This window comes from Ptychodera flava, chromosome 21 (assembly GCF_041260155.1).
Source record: "Ptychodera flava strain L36383 chromosome 21, AS_Pfla_20210202, whole genome shotgun sequence".
Lineage (NCBI taxonomy): Eukaryota > Metazoa > Hemichordata > Enteropneusta > Ptychoderidae > Ptychodera > Ptychodera flava.
The window spans coordinates 27,645,680-27,666,091 of record NC_091948.1 but is presented as its reverse complement, the minus strand read 5'-3'; the positions used below and the strand labels follow the sequence as shown (position 1 = coordinate 27,666,091).

General features: G+C 35.2%; 1 protein-coding gene across 1 annotated transcript; it reads left to right on the top strand.

The window, feature by feature from the left end:
• The first annotated feature begins 11,359 nt into the window (after window positions 1-11,359).
• Window positions 11,360-14,235, top strand: LOC139121897 (small ribosomal subunit protein bS16m-like). Its single transcript, XM_070687188.1, has 4 exons — window positions 11,360-11,463; window positions 11,882-12,012; window positions 12,915-13,198; window positions 13,809-14,235. The coding sequence occupies exons 2-4, from the start codon at window positions 11,960-11,962 to the stop codon at window positions 13,937-13,939; spliced, it is 468 nt and encodes a 155-aa protein (XP_070543289.1). The 5' UTR covers window positions 11,360-11,463; window positions 11,882-11,959; the 3' UTR covers window positions 13,940-14,235.
• Window positions 14,236-20,412: the final 6,177 nt, after the last annotated feature.

Sequence of the window (20,412 nt, the reverse complement as noted above, 5' to 3'; positions counted from 1 at the left end):
ATAGAAGTTACGAATCTCAATCAAGTTCCACCGTTTCTTAATTTTTCTGTTATTATTATTGTAAGGCCTGCATCCTTATCAAAATATTATGGTAGGAATGTGAGTTTTCTGATAAAAGTTTAGTTGGTAGCAGTACATTGATTGGTCACCAAATACTAATTCTGTGTGGTTCATGGAAAACTCAATCTTTCTGTTGAAAATTTACATTCACTCATGACAGTTTCACCATAGCAAGTCTTCTACTTTACTGTCTATGGTTATGCTTGCCCAACTACATCTAGTATGTACTGAGAAGAAATTTACTTTATACCCTTGTGCGTGGACCAAGGAGGGAGCTACGTCCTTTCATGGACCAAGTGAGAGAGAACTATTGTGCCATCTTCAACCGTGTATTTTTCCTTTAGCATTTATTAGTTATAATAGGACTTAAAATAAACAAAATTTACCTAAGGGACATGGTGTGAGGTTAAGTTTGCGTGCAACAATTAGGTTTTATAACGTAAAACATTAAATCTTTTGTTGTTTGTATACAGCATTGTAGGAGTAAATTTGTTACTCCCAAAAATGTTAACAACTGTCCATTATTAAATGTTTACAAGTCACCATTTGTGCTGTTGATTTGTCGTTGCAGGTGCTAATCATGTTGAATCCGCAGTTGTACTATATGATGAAATAAATAGGGTTTTATTGTCTTCTTGCAGACAGGAACAGACATTTTTGACTAGCACCCTCTTGATGGAGTTTTGAAAGGGGAATACAATATTGTAGGGTGTAAAACACAATTTGTTGTAGTTATAATTCAAATACAAAAAGAAAGACAGGACACAAAATAACTACAACAGATCATGTCTTACACTCTGCAAGAGTTTATTCCTTCTTTCAAAACTTTTATATAAATGGTATGCTAGTCAAACTGGTTACAATTGTTCCAGTATATGCGTATCAGTTTACTCAGTGGAGAGCTGTCTGCTGAGTTTGGTGGATTCCTTATCAGTCTTCAGACAATAAAACAGTCTTGTTAAAGGTAAACGCCACAGCAAGTAGCAAAGTGCACAATAGGGTTGCTGGGTAATGACCAGATTTGGTGTGCCAAACATACCCACTTACGCTGTAAAGGGAGAGTGCTCTTAAAATAAGTTGAATTTATTGCATCAATTGCAGATTTAAGCAACAGGCTATTGGACTTTGACACATTACTGTTTATGAACAGAACAAAAAAAAATAACACCTGCTTACAGTGTAAGTAAAAACGTCTATCTGTACAATCTTGAATCTTATCATCTTTTATGGATTTTCAAATACTGCTTACATCAGGTGGTAAGACATAGTATTTATGGGGTTTTATATCTATGGTAGTTAAATAACTGGTATTGCACACTATGAAGTACAAAGAACAAATATTGTAAATAGAGTTATGTCATATGTGAAATGTTTGAAAACAAACTAATGCCAGTCACAATCTAGTTTTGTTGTAAATTGAATATCTTACAGGGATATCTGTCAATTCCATTTTGTATGTCTTTGGCAGGACTTTCAGGCATTGATTAAGGATTAAACCAAATTTCTCTAATGTCAAAAGGGCTCATATTTATTGTGAGTAAAATGTATAAATGGATTTTTTGTATGTCCTAGCTGCAGCTGTTGTCCTTCAAATTTCCTTTGAATTGCTTTACATGAGACAATGGAGTCAATAAGTGTGTCATTCAAACAAGCAGCATGTGAAAATCACATGATGCATATATTAATTGCCCATTGTTTGACCTGATTACATCAATCATGTACACCTTTGTTACAGTTATAGTGTCAACATCTCTTGAAAGTAGTGTCTTTGTTAAATTATTTTATAACTGAAATTAGATGTTTTGAAGGAGGAGAAAAAATGAAATTCAGCTTCCATTTACCTTGGGAATAGTAGGGTAACATGAGCTATAGCAATTCTCTTAACGTATGTGTCAACGTCAAGGTGTGCATACCGGTACATGAGTGCTGTCATTTATGTAAATAGATTTCTACTTGAGTTCACATTTGTCATGAGGAGTATTGGTTTTAACATTGCAATATTTTATTTCACGGAAGTTTTATTTTCAAAGGAGAGCAGGAACAATTTAGTAAGTCTCCTTTACAGCCCCACTTTCAATGTACAATAAACTCTGACCTTGGCGGGAATTACAATGACAAACACAAATTAGGTGAGGTAGTGGTAATGAGATAGCCGTTTATCATTCTTGTTACAAAGTGTAAAACCATTAAAACCAAAACTTTCATTGGAACGTCATGAAAGTAGAAATAGAAGCTAATTACTAGAAAATTTTTCAATGACACATTATTATGGTTGCAACAATCAGGGCAACCTATAAAAATATGTAATTAAGAATCGAAAAAAAAGTCCATTGAAACTTTTCAGAGCATTGCTTTCAATTTACACCACATTCATAGGAGTACTTTGTATAAAATGTTTGCTCAGTCAGATGCATGGCTTGAGTACAGTGATTTGCTTCACTTTAAAGCTGTATTGGCTGTAGCTCTTTATGTATTTTCCAGTATTTTGATTGTCTGTTAAGTTATTTCGTGTCTTGAAATGGAAAAACTTAAATTTTCGCTCAAACCTTATTTACTCAAGGGAACTTGAAACCATTTATTCTCCAAATCAAGGAAAATGAGGTGTTACTCTGCACAATGTTGAACTAGAATAACAAAGGCTCAGTTACCGATGCTTAAAATTCAAAATGGCCCTCTTCCTCGTATTAATCCTATAGGGAAAAATTAAATTTTTATTTTTCACAAAAATAAGATCATGAAAATTTTAATTACTCCATGAGCCCAACAAGCCATATTCGGTAGACCAAAATATTATTGTAAAAATTTGAAAGACAAATATATACATGTATCCTAAAGGTACAGCAACCTTTATGGACACATTTTTGTTCTACACACATTTTCCCTGTCAATGCAGCCTGTGTGTCCAATAGTAATTTTCAATACTGAATTGTCACCACATCTAGCATTTATTCATCAACAATAAAAATAATGCAGAGTAGAGCACAATGCATAATGTCGACAACATTAATACTTTGTATTTCAATACACCTGAATGCAAGAGTATGTTTATTTTATGGAACAAAAATTTAAAATGTTATCAAAAGCTACAATTATTAACCTTTTTTGAAATACTTGTTGACATGAAGTCTTTATGCCGACACATCTACAAAAGGGTAGTGACCCCTGTCATGAAAAGAAAGGCTCCCTTTCCTTCATTTTGTCGCAACAAAACTTCAAGTTTTTAGCCAATGTTGATTTCATGACTGCGGAGATTGCTGGTTCAAATGCCTGTACTACCATAGGGTCCTCAGTCTCCGATGATATTGATGATGATGATGATGATGATTAAATATTTAAAAATGGAGAAAAATAAAACTTGGTTAGGCTGTATTGAATTTTGCAGCGCATACTTGTTACTTTCTGCAAATACTATCAACAACAACAACAAAAACAACAACAAATTTACAGAGTCCAAATATATTTTTATTTTTTCTCCATTTTTAAACATTTAATCATCATCATCATCAATATCATCGGAGACATAGGACCCTATGGTACTACATGTGACATTTGTATGGGTGAAATATTGAGGGCATATACTGAAATACTGGAAGTATTCATGAAAAATGAAAGTGTAGCTTCCTGCATATTGTTGTATTTGTCTGCTAAGTTGTTAGATCAGCCAAAGTGTCATATCTCTGGCCTACACATCATGTGGTTGCCTTTGAGTGGTTTGTAGTGTTCACCACAGAGGGCGCACTTTAACTATCATGTACTGGTACTTAAGGTAGAACGCACCTCGGGACAGACATTCGGACTCTCAAACTTTTACAATTCTTTTCTGATATACCACATGTGGGCATTCATTTTAAAGCTCTTGGTGAAAGAAAACTTTTCACCGGCTTAGTTGTTTCGAAATTCGAAAATTTTTATTTTTCTCCATAGAGTTAACACAGGGATGGCGGCCATTTTGAATTTCTAATATCGGTAAATCTAGGGTAATTTGTTTCTCTAGTACAAAAATTTGCACGGTGACCCCCGATTTTTATTCTTGATTTTGAAAGAGAATGATTGAAAGATTCCTTGAGGAAAGTTAGAGCAAAAGTTTAAGTCTTTCACTTTCGAGGTGCATACTACCTTAAGATACCTTGATCTTTTTGGAGGGGGAATTTAACAGTAGCGAGCCCGGAAGATCAGAAAGAGATGGTAGCAGTAAGAAAAATACTAATTTACATATAATGACAGAAGGGCTGTACACAATATGTTTGGTTTTTTTAACTTTCTGTATTGGCTATCTGTAAATGTTGTATTGTTTTTTCCTATTATCTGACACAATATTTGCCACTTTAAATGTATAGAATTATAATCTACAAACGCTCTGAATTCTGTCATATGCAAGTCAGACTTGAATTGCCACACATTACATATTCTGTTTCTGGATGAAACAGCTGTGCGCTATTTAACTCTTTTTCAAAAGTGTTTACTTACTTCAGTTCAGCTATATTTATTTCCCTTTTCTGATAACTTAGCATTTTTTTAAAATTTGTTTATGTATTATTGCTATGAATACACTGTCTGAAATAAACTTCAATATAAATACAGAACACATGAAAAGATAAAGTAACCAAAACTGATGCCATTTTTTTATTGTGTATTGCCAAAGGCATGAACATATTTGAGAACACATTATTGCGCTCCAAATCTAATATGCTGGCATACATGTGTATTACCTCCTAGTGTATAGATTTGTTTCAATGGAAACATTGAGGTAAATTACAGTGCTGGGTATTATGTCGATGACAACATTATTTTCTTTACTTTTTATTTTATCAACATTACTGTGTCAACTCATGTTACTGCTTCAACTCTGGTCATCACATTTGTTCTTTTTTAGTACCAGTATTATTATTAGACCATGGCAAATATATTGGAGAGGGGTTCGCACAGGTGGATGGAACGTAACCATTCGACAGTTACTTCAAGAAAACTCCCCCGTTTTTGCTTACCTTACTCACATTTTCACATGAGAAATCACAAACACATGAAAGAGTACCAGAATCACAGCCTTATTAAAGCAGAGTCTAAGACCAGTGTGTTTGCAATTTAACCAGACAGTCAGCAAAAATCAAATGAGTTGAAACCATATTACAGCTTGACCATATGGTGTGGATGATTCACATCCAAAATAGGGGTTTCATGACCTGTAATGAAGGGACTGTGCTATCACCTTCACTTGTTACTGCATTTACTCTTTGACGGAATACCTGCGCTTTAGTTTCAGCTGCCTATGCTTATATTCTTTCTAATTTTGTTTTTGTTCTCCAGTCTTGTCTTTGGCAAGATAGAAGCTACAATTGCAACTTTTTTGCCATCTCGTGTTCGGAGTCAACAAGGCATATAACGGACATATACGGATTTTATGTGATAAATTTAGTTTTTACATGTAATGGTGAACATAGCGAACAAAAAACAGTTCACTTCAAATTTCATGTCAGAGTTGCATCATATAAAGGAATTGAATAATTTTCTATATTTGAGTACGAATTTTGAACTTCTTTGGAAATCATCAGTCGTACAATGAAATAAGTATCCTATTATCTACAACCTTTCCATAACTAGATCCTACAGATAATAAATTTGAGTTTGAAGAGGCAAGGAAAGACAAGGTGGTTTAGTGAAAGGATTTAAATCAATTACAAGTGTTTTACATATTGTTATGATCACTTCATAATATACAGCAAGACTGCATACTTTTTTAGGTTGAATTGCCACTCAGTTTAACAATTTGTTACGATTTCTATTTCTAAATCTTAGTCTATGGCAATTCATACAAATTTTGTGGCAACACTAAAACAAATAGCAAGATGGAAAAGCGAAAGAAAAGAACAAACAAAATAACATCTGTATTAAAAATTGCACTTTATTTCTGTAATATTTCTCAATTTTTGTACTTGGCAAATTAGAATACATTATTCCAAAACTTTGGAAGTCATATAAAGAGAACTTGCAAGATATAAATATTATTGACATGAAAACTAAAGTGTATACTGAACTTGCTAAACACACCTCGGTGAGCATTTCAAAGAAAAAATAACAATTTTTAAAGTGTGTTTAGTCAATATTACTACAACATGAGACAAAATCACCCATAGCATAATTTTCAAACTATTTTCAAATTTTGTATGAGAAAACAAAGTACATTGTTAATTATTTTACATGGGAGCTGAATGGGTGAAACATATCCAGCCACCTTTTTTTTTTAATATCTATGATCCGGCATAATAACTTTTGATTTCTAGTTTTTAAAGTAAAACTAAAAGACGTTTGTCCATTGCTGAGAGATGATGGTCAGTTTTAGTTAGAGGTCGGTCCACGTTCCAGTTTACTTTTCCACTTGCAAACATACAGTAGTGGCCATACACATATATGGTCTTTGTTTAACAGCTCCATGCACCTGCTATTCTGTTAGGGCTTGTTGTTTTGAGTCGATTATATGGCTAGTCAGTCTTTTTATTCCCAACTACTTCTTCTTTGTGACTCACACCATTAGCTTCACCATTCTGTATGAGTTTTTCCTGAGAAGAGAATGCATAAAATTATTTTATTAGTTATCCACTTCAAACGTTATCACTAGGTAGTTGGTGTATTGCATTAATTTGTACATCTGGCAAAAAATACTGTTAACAGACCAAATTTTCTTTTGATCTTTGTTTGACAGGATGAATCTCATCAAAAATCTGTTTATGCTACAATATACTACGCATATTTCCAAAAAATATCTTCAGACACAATTCAAGTTCAAAAGCAGTGATGTTATTATATGTAATTCTGATATTTCAAAGATTGACTGATCAAACCAGAGGGAATTCGTTCGAGTTGTTGAAACTGCAGCTTGATGGAGTATTACATGGTTTTTCCAAAACAGTCCACTATAATCTATACAGAGGAACATGTCACTGAAGTACACCTATAGCTGCTTAGGTGAATAAATAACACTGCAAATGACATTAGTTGATGGAATAATTATTGAAAAAGAAAAAATACCAATGATGAACAGCTTTTAAGAATTTTGGAAAGTTGAAAGTCCAAACTGCCCATTTATTTAATCAACTGTTCACAACATTAATTGCAACCATGGTACTCTGTGGTAGGTCCATGCCAACACACAAGTCTGTGGTATGATATGCATTATGCTGGTGCACGTACGAGTATGCCTCCGTATGTTCTTAGTGAATTATTTGAGGGTACATATTGGGAGAATATTGCAAAGGACATACATGTACACACTGTACGTTTAAATTTGAAGGAAATGTTGGCCCAGACTTTAATCTATACAGAAAGATAAAACATTGATTTCATTATCCAAATGTTGTGAATTTAAAATGGCATAAATTTATTCAATATGATTACCAGTACTATCATACTTGCAGACAGAGCTTGAAATAAACTATTTTATGGGGTATTCCATTCATGCCATATGGTTCTCTTAAAGTGAAATTGTTGGGACATGTATTTCTGGTATACAGTATTCTGACTGCAACTGTGGTCTTAAAAACTGTGAGAGCCTCCTACTGAGCACCAACATTTTGTGAAATCAGTAGTTCACAGGCACATTTTGGTTATGGGATCAGAGACTACTGTTCATTTTGAGCCCTGTAATTTCCTACTTTGCTTATGAACTGTAAAAAAGATGTGTATGATGTACACGGCTTGCAATACTGTGCAATTACATGCCACCATACATGTATGGACAACCTGTCAATGCCCTAAACTGATTATGGACAGGGTTGATTGGTTTTCGAGTTGTTTGTTCAGTGAAACTCACACACATTCATTTTTTGCTATTATCCAACAAACAAATAGCTGGAACTACTTTTAACTCTAGTTTCAAGAAAATATAGTGCTCACATGTCTAATGTTTGGTGACAATTTGACAATTTTGCATCAACCTACACGTTGTCAAATAACACCTACACATTTTTAACAATATTGGCTTAACAGTGAGTAAATGGTTTTAAACTGTGTTGAGTGGTTGGTTTGTGTGAGCAGTCTTCATTGCAGTCTTCATTTATTGGCTTCTGAGTTAGCCATGACATAAATATTTCAGTAAGCACCTTGTGACTGCTGGCAGTTTACACTGGTCAATGTGACAAAATTAAGTCAGGGAACAATGCTGCGTTTTTCATGCAGTATTCAACATTTAGATCGGCATCTGATAAAAACACCATTTCTGAACACAAGTACATGGCTTTGCAGTCCTTGCTGCCAAAGACATCCTAATGTTGAGAGACTTGTTACCTGCTCTCTTTTCCCACAACCATGAATTAAGGCAATAATATGGCGATACAACACTGTTATTTTTAATTCTATCTCAAAGAACAAAGCAATGAGAATGGAATCAATCAAAAATCGCTTTCTCTGTTTTTTACATGTCAAACATGGTTTTCATAAGGACAGCAGTGTATGGTGTAATTGTGACTATGACTTACTCTGCGATTTTTCCAATATTCCACACGTACATGTTGTTGTTCGTAGGGATATTTTTAATTGTGTATTCCTACGTAGATGTCTTTTGTCACATTTTAATTTTACAGATAGTGTATCTTTCTTTGGTCTCAATGTTCCTCATTTGAGTGCCAGACGAATGGACCTAATTTTTACACCTTATAATAGAGTCGACGTTACAAAGAGAGGGTTCATTGGTCGCATTTCCCGTTTATTTAATTCACTCAATAGTACTAGTGTTATTGACATCTTTGCCAATTCAATGCAACTTTACAAAACAAATATCTTTGCGGTCTTGTCTGTGTGATTTTTAATCGTTCTGTCGTATGTTTCTTTAATGTAGTTCCTTCATTTTCAATTTTGTCTTTTAATAGATTTATATTTTATATTTCATTTTTTGACTTGTCTGTAAGTGGCTGCCAGCTGGCGCTGTTGACAAGAATGAAATAAAATAAAAAAAATTTTCACCCACTTGGCTTGGTATGTTACAGCAGCTTTAGTCTGTAAAAATCATGTTTAAAGTATCTGTGTCTTCAGGGACCTTCAAATCTTCAAATCTTTGTTAAACTGCATCAGATGGGATATGTTTTGCTTTACTAGTTTTAACCAAGTTGATCTGATGGTGAAATATGAACTTGGCAGGAAAAGGCTTATATTTCATAATTTTTGGAGCTAAATCAGTGACACAGATCAGTGTTGCAGTAAACTACTGGTAAAGCATATGGATTGGCGCACAGCGGTTCTTTGGTGATGACCCCCTGATGCGGGCATGATCGATATGTCGCGCACAGCATGGCTTGTGTATTCACAGCTTCAGTAGCTGTATTCCGAAAATAGGTCTGATCAACAAATAGTGGTTGCTGTTGACACAGGCACTTACCCGTGTACTGAGAGCTTTTCTCCCATGTGAATCAGTAACAATCGCGAAGCAACGAATCAAGTGCCTGTGGCTGTTGATGCATGCAATCAAGTCAACTGATACCTCAAAGTTTCAATTGGTGTGAAAATGGCTACCCTAAATAATTTGATCGTAATACAGTACTGTGTAATTCGGGGTAAAATATTCAAACTGAAGTTTCAGAATAACGCAGACATACATGTAAAACTCCTCCGTAGAGGGCGCAAGAAACAATGCGGTTTCACGATGCTGAAGTTAGACTCGGTTTGCGGATTCGGTTGCGGATTCGAGTGACTGAAAGAAATTTTATATTTTCAGCTGATTTAGTCATACTGTGTAATACTGTTATTTTCACTTAGAATTTATTTTCGTTACTCTCGCTGGAGCTTTTTTCAGCTAAATAAAACCCAATCAGACTAGACGAAGTGAAAATAAGACACAGTGAAACTATGAAAATCTGTTTTCAGCTAAAATAAATTCAAGTGAAAATAAAATGGTCCGCAGTATTTTTGTTTGCAAAGATAAATACTTGATGTCAAGAACAATTTTTACTGTAGTCTATATTTTAAAGCATAAATTGTGTGCATGTATGCACAATTAAAATAGTTCAAAAAAATAGAAATTACAGAAATTTTCAAAGTACTTTAATTCAAAATTGAAAGGAAGTGTTGAGCAAGAAAACAACATTTACAAAAACATTTATACTTTAACTTGTTTATTTGTCACAATGTGTATCACGTGGTGCAATGCTAATGTGTAGTATTACTTTGTTTGGATTGGTGTTCTTCTACATAGATTTCATTTCGAATGTACCATTCTAAACTCCCTGACTACACTATCAGTTAATATGTTGTTTAATAAAGATTGCATTGAACGCTTTTCTTTGTATTGTGATTGTGCTTTTCTTTGTATTGTGCGTGGTACTGTTAGCTTGAATAGTCCACACTGCATAATGCCCATTGTTGCTCATAAGTACTTAAGTTGTAACTTTTGACTAATTTTTCAGCAGACTTGTGCGGTGTATTCTTGCACTATAGTTTCTTGCTCTACTGCCAAAAGTGTTTTGTTTTTTAAACTGTTTAAATTATGATTATGTATTAAACATTTATGTCATGAAATACATTCTACATGTGTAGTAAGGTGATCCAGTTAAAATATCATCTCCTTGTCTATCAGTAGTATCAGTAATAACAAGCTGGAAATATAAAACTATTCTCGGTTATTCGAATCCGAAACCGAATCCGAAACCGAGTCCGAAACTGAGTCCAACTTCAGCATCGTGTTTCATAAACACATACGCAATTTTCCATAAGGTTACAGAGCAAGTTCAGCTACCCCTTCCTACGTACTAAAGCTAAGATAAATGGAACCTGTTTTATTAGGGAGTAACTTTATTAACACTCACCTTTTCTGCATCGAGATTTGTCGAATTATCTGCTGCGTCATCTTTCTCGGTCACTGCCTTTTTGGGTCCCCACCATTGTTCATAGAAACGCTGAAAATATTTGTGCCAGATCCAGAGGAAAAACGGCACAACTGCATACAGAATACAGGGAATACAGATCATCCTTGCTGTTCTGTCGTGTTTATAGTTGCCAAGATCTTCCTGAGCTGTTAGGAGAAGGAGCAGGCAGCGATCGGTCGTCCGCACAGTTCAGCTGTTCAAGGTTGTGTGTGGCAAAGGTTAAAGTTTATTTCACACCTAAGCTACCAATGATATTCAATAAGGCCTCGACCAGATATTTTTGTTCAACTCAAAGAGCTAATCAAGGTCCCTGATATGTGTGAATTTTCCATATTACTTCACCTTGATTATTCAAAAATCATTTTTCTCGAAATAAGCTACAACATATACCGTTCTCAATGCCTGTTTATGTCTAATTCCGGATTCATTTGCCTAGAGGGCCTGATACATATCCCAGCATTCTTTACCGTTAGAGTAACATGGATTCTACTGAAGGACAGTGAAGTGTACATGTGCACTGTGTTAATGTCGCTGCTGGGTTTGATCAAAAGAAACGGTAAGTAGAGCAGATGGAATTGATTTTCAAAACGAGTCAAACACCTATGCTAAATCAACAATGTCACCGTAGGTATACATTCTGCACATTTTCGGTGAGCAAGGGATGCACACAGTATATGTTTAGGCAGTGTAGAGTAAATTCACATCACTCACTGTGTAATAATGCAATCATGTCTTGAGTCATTTTAGGAGCATTGATTTATCACGGCGGGAGGTGGACTAGCGAATGATTCTTGCACCTCAATGATTCTAGTCTTGAACTGAATATGAACTTTGCCCATGTTCACATAATTTCATAAATTAATTTTCCTGTAGAAAAGTTGCTTTCGAATGATCATACAACCAAAACTGCTGGAATGTGAGGTTATGCGTGGATCATACAAATGGTGATTTACGTAAGCCCATTCATCTTTCAGACCTATATATAAGGCAGTGAGAAGCAAAGAGAGCTAAGGGTCATCCTCAGGGACACAATATTGCTGCCATGTCCAAATATGAAACTTCTTGCTGTACTATTTAGGAGGAATAGCGCTGTTCACGGTTACAGGTTTGTTACTAAATATAGCTGTACGCGCGCGACATCGGACACGCAGCTTGAAATGCGGACAAATTTTATCAATGTTGCATGCGTGGCTGTTTTTGCAGCTTGTACTCTGAGTCGTGAATATGTTTTTTAGTATTCACTGTTACACTAGCAGTCGCCCACTGAGATGTATTTTCGTCATTCTTGCATGCGTAATTTTCAAAAGCGTAATCTAAAAATGCGGACAAATATTTATTTTGCATATTAATGAGAGAACAGTGACGTAAACTGTGAACGGCCCTATTCTGGCTACAGCATGTTGATACCTAGCTGAAAAATTGTAGCTCTATGGTGAGGCGATCGGTGATTTTTGGTTTTTGCGACTTCACTCACCAGTAGTGCTACAATGCCGACGGCCCTGTAGAGTTCAAAATAAGCACATCCCACTGGACAAGGCATGGTGATGTGAAATGCTACATATTTACTGCATTTTGTCGTACCGATTATCACTACTGAAGACTAAACACTAAACTACACTAACGTTGTCGTTTATGGGGTTTGGAATTATTCAAACACGTCGTTCGCATTCTGAAAACATTTCTGGGAGCAGCCATTACCAACTTCCAGTAATGGCGGCCCCCAGAAACACAGAAGCCCCACGCTCAATGTTTATGGAACGTGATCGATGTGTCTGTCAACTGGCTGAATTTTTTTCCTTCTGAATCCACAAAATATCTTTGTTGACTAGCAAGTATACAACATGAATACCCTCAAGTATGCCATGTATGAGTTCCAGCTTTGCCTTCCTCCAATTATGGGACCTATGCACTTCCTGTATTCCTCTGGCCACAGTCACTCCACGTGCTCTGGCAAATATTTTTCCATATGGATAGATATTCTAACCTAAAATTCATTCTCTTTTTCAGATATCTTCAGATTTGTCTATGTCAGAGGAAGCAGATTAAAGTAGAGATAATAATGGTAATGAGGATACGATTGGCTTTGCATGGCTGTACAAATCGGCCGTTCTTCCACATAGTGGTCATGCCACATATCCATCCTAGGAACTACCCTCCCAGAGAGCAGATTGGGACCTATGACCCGATGCCAAACAAACACAATGAACAACTAGTTGCCATTAATTTTGAAAGACTGAAATATTGGATGGCACAAGGAGCGATATTAACAAAACCTGTTGCTAAACTTATAGGTATGTGGACTGTATAAGTTAGTGACACTATAATTGGCAATACAAGTGTACTTTTGCAGAGAATGATGAAACATGCATTGATTTTATCTGTATGTGCATAAATTGCAAAATTTGCAAAGTTTTTATATGATCAGCAGTTATCACTCCATGGTTTGTGTTAGTGAGTCTTGATTGCCAAAACAGCTCATTACGCGTAGAGGTCTCTTGGATTCTTGCAAAAAGTTTCTTCAAAATCTCAGTTTAGGCATCAAAGTATTTCTCTACATGAAAGCAACAAAAGAGATTTGCAGATTTTGCTGGAAAAAATATACCTTTGGAGAAATTCCATTCTTCACTGTGTTTACTGTGCAAGTAGCTGGAGCAATTCAACTTACATAAATAAACAGACTGAAATAAGTTAAAAGTAAAATTCTCCATAATTTGACTGAAAGGGAAAAGGTTAGACTTTGAAGGTTACCATTCTGTTCAGATAAAATAAAATGCTGTTTTTTTTTCACTTAATAAAATAAAAAGTGTGCAATCTTACATAAATGTGCTTCTTTCAATATCTATTCATATGATGTCAATACAATTGGATAAATGATAAAGGTATATGTTGTAACATTTACAGGTTTGTCCGGATTTCTACCAGTTCATCCAATGAGCTATGTTGATGCAAGGAGAGCAAGGATGCAGGCTGAAAAACAAGCTGAATCTGCAGAGGCCACGGCAACAGAGATACATGATGATGACGATACATAAACTGTATTGAAACTTTGATATATTCAGCTGTTTTGTACATAAAGATAGGGAAATCTGTCATCTCTTGCCCATGACAGCACCAACAATACTGTCTCATTGTCAGACAGAACACACTCAGTGAGGCGTGAGTTTTTTGTGTCCACAATAGTGGGCTCGTTTGTGGAAATTGAGCTATCCATGGCATACTGCTGATCATGTCACTGAAGGTTTTCCTCCATGTGCAGATTGTTCAGACATTATTGAATGTAGAGTCATTGGATTAATTGCCTAATAAAAGATAATATTATTTTACATCAGTATTGGTTCCATAAGAGGGCTTTTATGTTTAGGGAGAGAAAGGTTTCGGATTCGGTTTCGGATACATATTCATGTAAAGAGTTTGTCAACACTTTCATAATGTTGATAATTTGTAGATGTAATGACATTAAACATCCTATGCAAATACCTGATAAGTAAATACATTAGTGTATTGAATCTTCAGACTAGATTTTGGCCTGGGGTATTTGGGGAGAGGGTGGCTTCATATTTCAGTAGCATTGCTGTCATAATGATACACCCTGATTATTTTGGTACTGTGAAGTTTTTTCAGTCACTATCATAGTTCTTTTTCTTGTTTAAATGCCAATGTAAATTTATAATCTTTATTCTTAAAGGCACCCTTCTCAATGCCTGTTTCTGGCATCAGTGGATGTGTGAAATGCTCATCTCAATAACCTTTTGCCAGTCATTTGTTCTCTATTGAGCATTACACTATGTCTCAGTGCTCTCTATATGACAATGATAATACATTAAGTCAAAGATAAGTACTATAAAACTTCTATAAAAATGGATTTTAAGACACTGTTTAAAGGACTCACATGACCAGCGAAGACTTGGCATAAAAAAGTTCATTCCAGAACATTTGAAACTGAGTGTCCCTTGTGTCATGCCTAATAAGAAATATTTTATTGGATGTAAGAACGTAAAGCACACCTGGAAATATACATGTATCTACCAATGAATGCATATACTCAGGACACTGGCCACAAAGAATTTTGAACTTGATTCTCTCCTTCACAAGTAACCAAAGAAGTCGAAAAAAAGCAGGCGAGATGTGTTCACATTTCTTAGTGCAACACGACTGGAACTACATTAGGATAATAACGTGGAAGTAATTAATTTTAAGGAGAGTGTAATGAAATCGAAAACTTTCCGCCTAAATTTTACAAAATGATGAAAAAGTTTATAAAATGGAAATCGTGTTTTCATCGAACAAAACAAAAACATCGATTTATTTATATTGCTTCAATCGGATTCATTTCTATGAGAACGTCTTTTTGTGTAAATGTTACTAAGAAACAATACAAATTGGCAAAAACGTACTTTCAGTCAGGGCACTTTTGAAATGTGCCTGATGTTTTGTTAATTTGAGCCAAATGTAGTCCAGGCATAGTTAAATTGACCTTGACTGACAACACTGAAAATCAGGGCACTTTTGAAATGTGCCTGACTTTTTCGTTAATTTGAGGATTAATGAACTATGCAGTCAGGGCATAGATGAAATGACTCTGACTGAATACACTGTAAATCGATCGAAAAACCTCATTCTGCTAGAGGCAAAGTAAGAAATTGAGGTTAGTATTTTGTGTGACCAAAAAATTAGACAAGTTCAGATATTTTGGTTCATTAGACACAATATTATTGTTCATGTTTTGAACATCGCATCAGATACTGTCATGCAATATTTTTTACTAATAACATTTGCACAGCATCGCGAATTTTGATAGAATTTTTATGATGGTAAGCGAAACATGGTGAAGTGTTAAACAGACTTCTCAAATTTTTGAAAGAAAATCGTGTCAATCCAATTATCCCAAATAGTGAAGTTTTGAGGCTGATTGTCAGGAATCCCATGCGTAAGGCTATTAAGAGAGCCAAGTCGTGAATTGACAAAACATGTACTACTTTCTCTATGGTCGGCGCATATTTCAAGGAACAAATTATACAGATTTTATATAGTGTGAAGAAAAGCAGATTTACAAATAATATTTACATGTATATAACTTATCATGAAACCATCCGTGTCGAGCATAACACAGTGGATTCAGTGATATTGAACATGCTGACTCTGTTAATCTCAAGTTGTCACGTCTCTGTTGAAACGCGGTGATCAGCATGTTGACCTCATCCACTGACGAACATTATCAACGCAATTCAAGATCCAACTTGACACCCTCTGGAGTATTACCATCAATACTAATCAGAGAAGTGTCAGTATATAACATATCAGCAAGGCCTTTCAGAGGGAGGTGAGAATAGTGCCAAAACAATTGTGTTATCATTATTTTATTATCTTTACATTATTACATTTTGTCATTTTCTTTGCATTTTTATGTTATTATGTTAACATCTTTATTTCGTTTTCTCATTGTGTTTGCATTCTTATTTTGTTATCTTTACATTTTTATTATATTATGTTTGCATTTTTATTTCATTCTTTCATTTTGTTTGCATTTTTATTATATTATGTTTACATTTTTATTTCATTCTTTCATTTTGTTTTACATTTTTATTATATTATGTTTAAATTTTTATTTCATTCTTTCATTTTGTTTGCATTTATTATATTATGTTTACATTTTTATTTCATTCTTTCATTTTGTTTGCATTTTTATTATATTATGTTGCAGTTTTATTATATTATGTTTGCAGTTTTATTTCGTTCTTTCATTTTGTTTGCATTTTTATTATATTATGTTTGCATTTTATTTCGTTCTTTTATTTTGTTTTGCATTTTTATTATATTATGATTACATTTTTATTTCATTCTTTCATTTTGTTTGCATTATTATTATATTATGTTTCATCTTTATGTCATTTTTTTATTTTGTTTGCATTTTTATTATGATATATTTACATTTCATTTCTTCATTTTGTTTGCATTATTATTATATTATGTTTTCATCTTTATGTCATTTTTCTTATTTTGTTTGCATTTTTTATTATGATATATTTACATAATGAAATAAAAATGTAAACAAATGAGAAAATGTAATAAAAATGCGAACAAAATGAAAGAATGACATAAAATGCTAACATAATAAATAAAAATGCCAAACAAAATTAAAAATGAAAAAAATGTAAACATAATGAAATAAAATGTAAACAAAATGAGAAAATGTAATAAAAATGCGAACAAAATGAAAGAATGACATAAAAATGCTAACATAATAAAATAAAAATGCAAACAAAATTAAAAATGACAAAAAATGCAAACATAGTACAACAAAAATGCAAACTAAATGAAAAAACGAAATAAAAATGTTAACATAATGAAAAAAGAATGTCATTTTTTAAACATTATTTTTCTTTTACCCATTTTGCTTGAATTTCTACTTAATAATGTTTGCATTTCTATTTCGTGCGCACATTTTGCTTTCATTTTTTTTTATATTGTGTTGGCATTTTTATTTCGTTCACGCATTTGTAAAGCTTTTTATAGCGTTTTCTCGGTGTTAAAATTTTTATTTGATTGTGTTCACATGTTTATCTATCTCATTATCATAATTTATGTATCTCCCTAGCCTAGCGCCGAAAGTTCACTTTCCTGTTTGTGTGAAATACTGTTATATGCGTTCGCTATCATTTCAGTTTGTAAGGCAGATTGTGAAATTTGCAGTACTATATGTACTTAAAAGCAAGTCCCTTGATCTCATTTCACGTTTTTGTCATCCGAAGTTTAACCATGGACGTATCACAGCATGAAAATGTACTAAGTTAAAGGGCAAAACACTAGTCGCCGTCATAGCCGCCAGCTGTTCATGCGCTGGTACTGGGAGAACGCTACTCTCAACAGTACCACGACATCTGTGGCGTTAGTAAGGCCAGCAGCAGATTGCTTTAGACAAGTCAGTCCTTTCGGTAGAAGGAACGACGCTAGTAGCAGCAATAATAGTAACCAACAGGCCGTGCTTCGGCTTTTTCTGATATGTTTGCTGTGTACATGTGGCGCAGGGCTGAAGAAAACGCGGACATTTTGCTGTGAAGAGAAAGGGTCGCACGGGCGGCGATTTTTCTCTTGTCACATGGAGATGGATACGATGCTATCTACGCTAAGGAAATGGTCGACGGTGTGTATTTTCGACTGAAAAACGACAGTTCATAGACAGTAGTCTGCCGTCCCCATGTCTGTTGTCACATTGGGCGAGATCATCATGGTAACGTGCTAGCCCTGCGTACGATGCTGTGTGTTCCGCTACAGCTACGGGCTATTAGCTGTAGCGGAACACACAGCATCGTACGCAGGGCTAGGTAACGTGCAAGATATGGCGGCGCGGCGGTAGCCCTGCGTACGATGCTGTGGGTCCGCTACAGCTAATCGTGAGCGGGGCGATTAGCTGTAGCGGAACACACAGCATCGTACGCAGGGCTAGCGCGGCGGGTATGAAGGAAAGCTTCGTTCAGCTTTATTAACCGTTGTTTTTCAGTTTTAAGTAGGCCTATACATGTACAGTTGTACACTGTTGACAATGTCGTTAGCATAGATGGCATCGCTGATGACCAGGCAGCTAGACTATGGTGAATTTCCATGAGGTAAAGGGAAGACTCGGCGATCGTTTCTGGGCACAGTCGATCTGTGCAAAATTTCCGCGTTTTCTACGGATGGAATTGTAGTCCTACTGGCCACCGCTACAACACAACCAACGCCGTGACGACATAAAACTGGCGCACGGTCCGTGGGCTGCAATTATTGCAACTACATCTAATCTAAACCAACAACAATAATGCGGCTGTTGAGGACACAAGTAACCAGGGACGAACTGAGTAGGTATTTTCGCTCAGAGTCGTACTCATCATCAAGTGCGAGACAAACTGTCATCACATCATGCCTACGGAGTCGTCTAACTTGACATAACATTCTTATACGGCTCCTAAAAGTTCTACTCACGAGAGCAATGCCTCGGTGAGAAAAGATACACATGCCGGTAAATGAAATGGCTTTTAGGATGTTGAGTTTTTGAACATTGCATATCCCACAATCGAAAGAGCAGGAGGTGTAGAAATTTGCCGAACATTTCGTTAGTCTCGAAGCTGGTTCAATTTAGGGAGCCTTCAGTAATAACAGGGGGCGGGGGAAGCGGGCGAGGGTCACTTTTTAGAAAACAGTTCAAGGGGGAGGGTCACTTTTTATAAACCTATCTTGGGGGGAGGGTCACTTTTGACAGAAGCTGATTTTATGGCCAAAACTTTGATTGTCTGTTCGATATTAATCCTGAATGGGAAATCACCAACAAAATACGTACACATTATCCACAAGTTTCACAAGCAAAGAAGATGCGGTGGTATCCTACATTAAACAACTGAACAGTACAACTGATGACAATGATGAAAGACAAGCGACAAAAACATATGCAACAGGTGGAAAAGTGTATATCAATTATCAAATGTACATAAATACAAAGATATTGCCTGTTTTATATTGGAAAAAATTGTGCATAGTTCTCTCATAGACTACCCATATACAGTAAATCAACTTTTCAGTGAAATTCCAAATCAATTTCTTGCACAACCATGGACGCATAACCACTCTGGTTTAATCAAAAACATTAATATAAATAATCAAGCGCACATACATGCACAGATGTACCTAGTTTTGCATTGGAAAAAAAATTAATCATAGTTTCATCATAGACCGCCATGCAAAGTGAATCAACATTTTGGTGAAATTCTAAATCAAATTTTTACACAACCATAGACTTGTAACCACTCTAGTCTTATCAAGATTATTAATATCAGTAATCAAGAGTACAAAAATACAAAGATTTACCTATTTTTGTATTGGAAAAAACTATTCATAGTTTCATCATAGACACCATGGATAGTGAACTAACTTTTTAGATGAAATTCAGAAATTAATTTCTTGTACACGAATGCACATTTTACTTCCCAATTCAAGTACAGTACATTTAAATACGTTATCAAACATATATAATATACAGATATAGCATGTTTTGTGGGGGTAAATTGTCAATAGTTTGCCTGATAGACTCCATGTATTATGATTTGATATTTTTTAGTGAAGCACTAAATCAGCCACATCTTGTCTTCTTATAGTTGCACAAAAATTGTGACCCTCCCGCAAATGTATGAAATAAAATATCTCTTCAAAAATTCTTGCGTGATAAATTGCGACTGTCCCTCCAAAACCACAAGCCCTCCCCTCTGTAATTTGTCCCTAACATAACAATTGAACCAACTGTTATGTAAATTAGCTGATACTGTTTCAGTTATTCCGGGGGAGATTACCGCAGCAGTTGGGGGGAGGGTCAAGTTTTAGAATGTCGGACAAGGGGGAGGGTCACATTTTAGACAGGAGGATAGGGGAGGGTCACATTTTATGGTACAGGTGTGTGCGAAATTCCCCAGACCACCCCCCTGTAATTACTGAAGGCTCCCTTAGCTGACACTAAGGAAAAGGCAATTCCAGTTGGAGT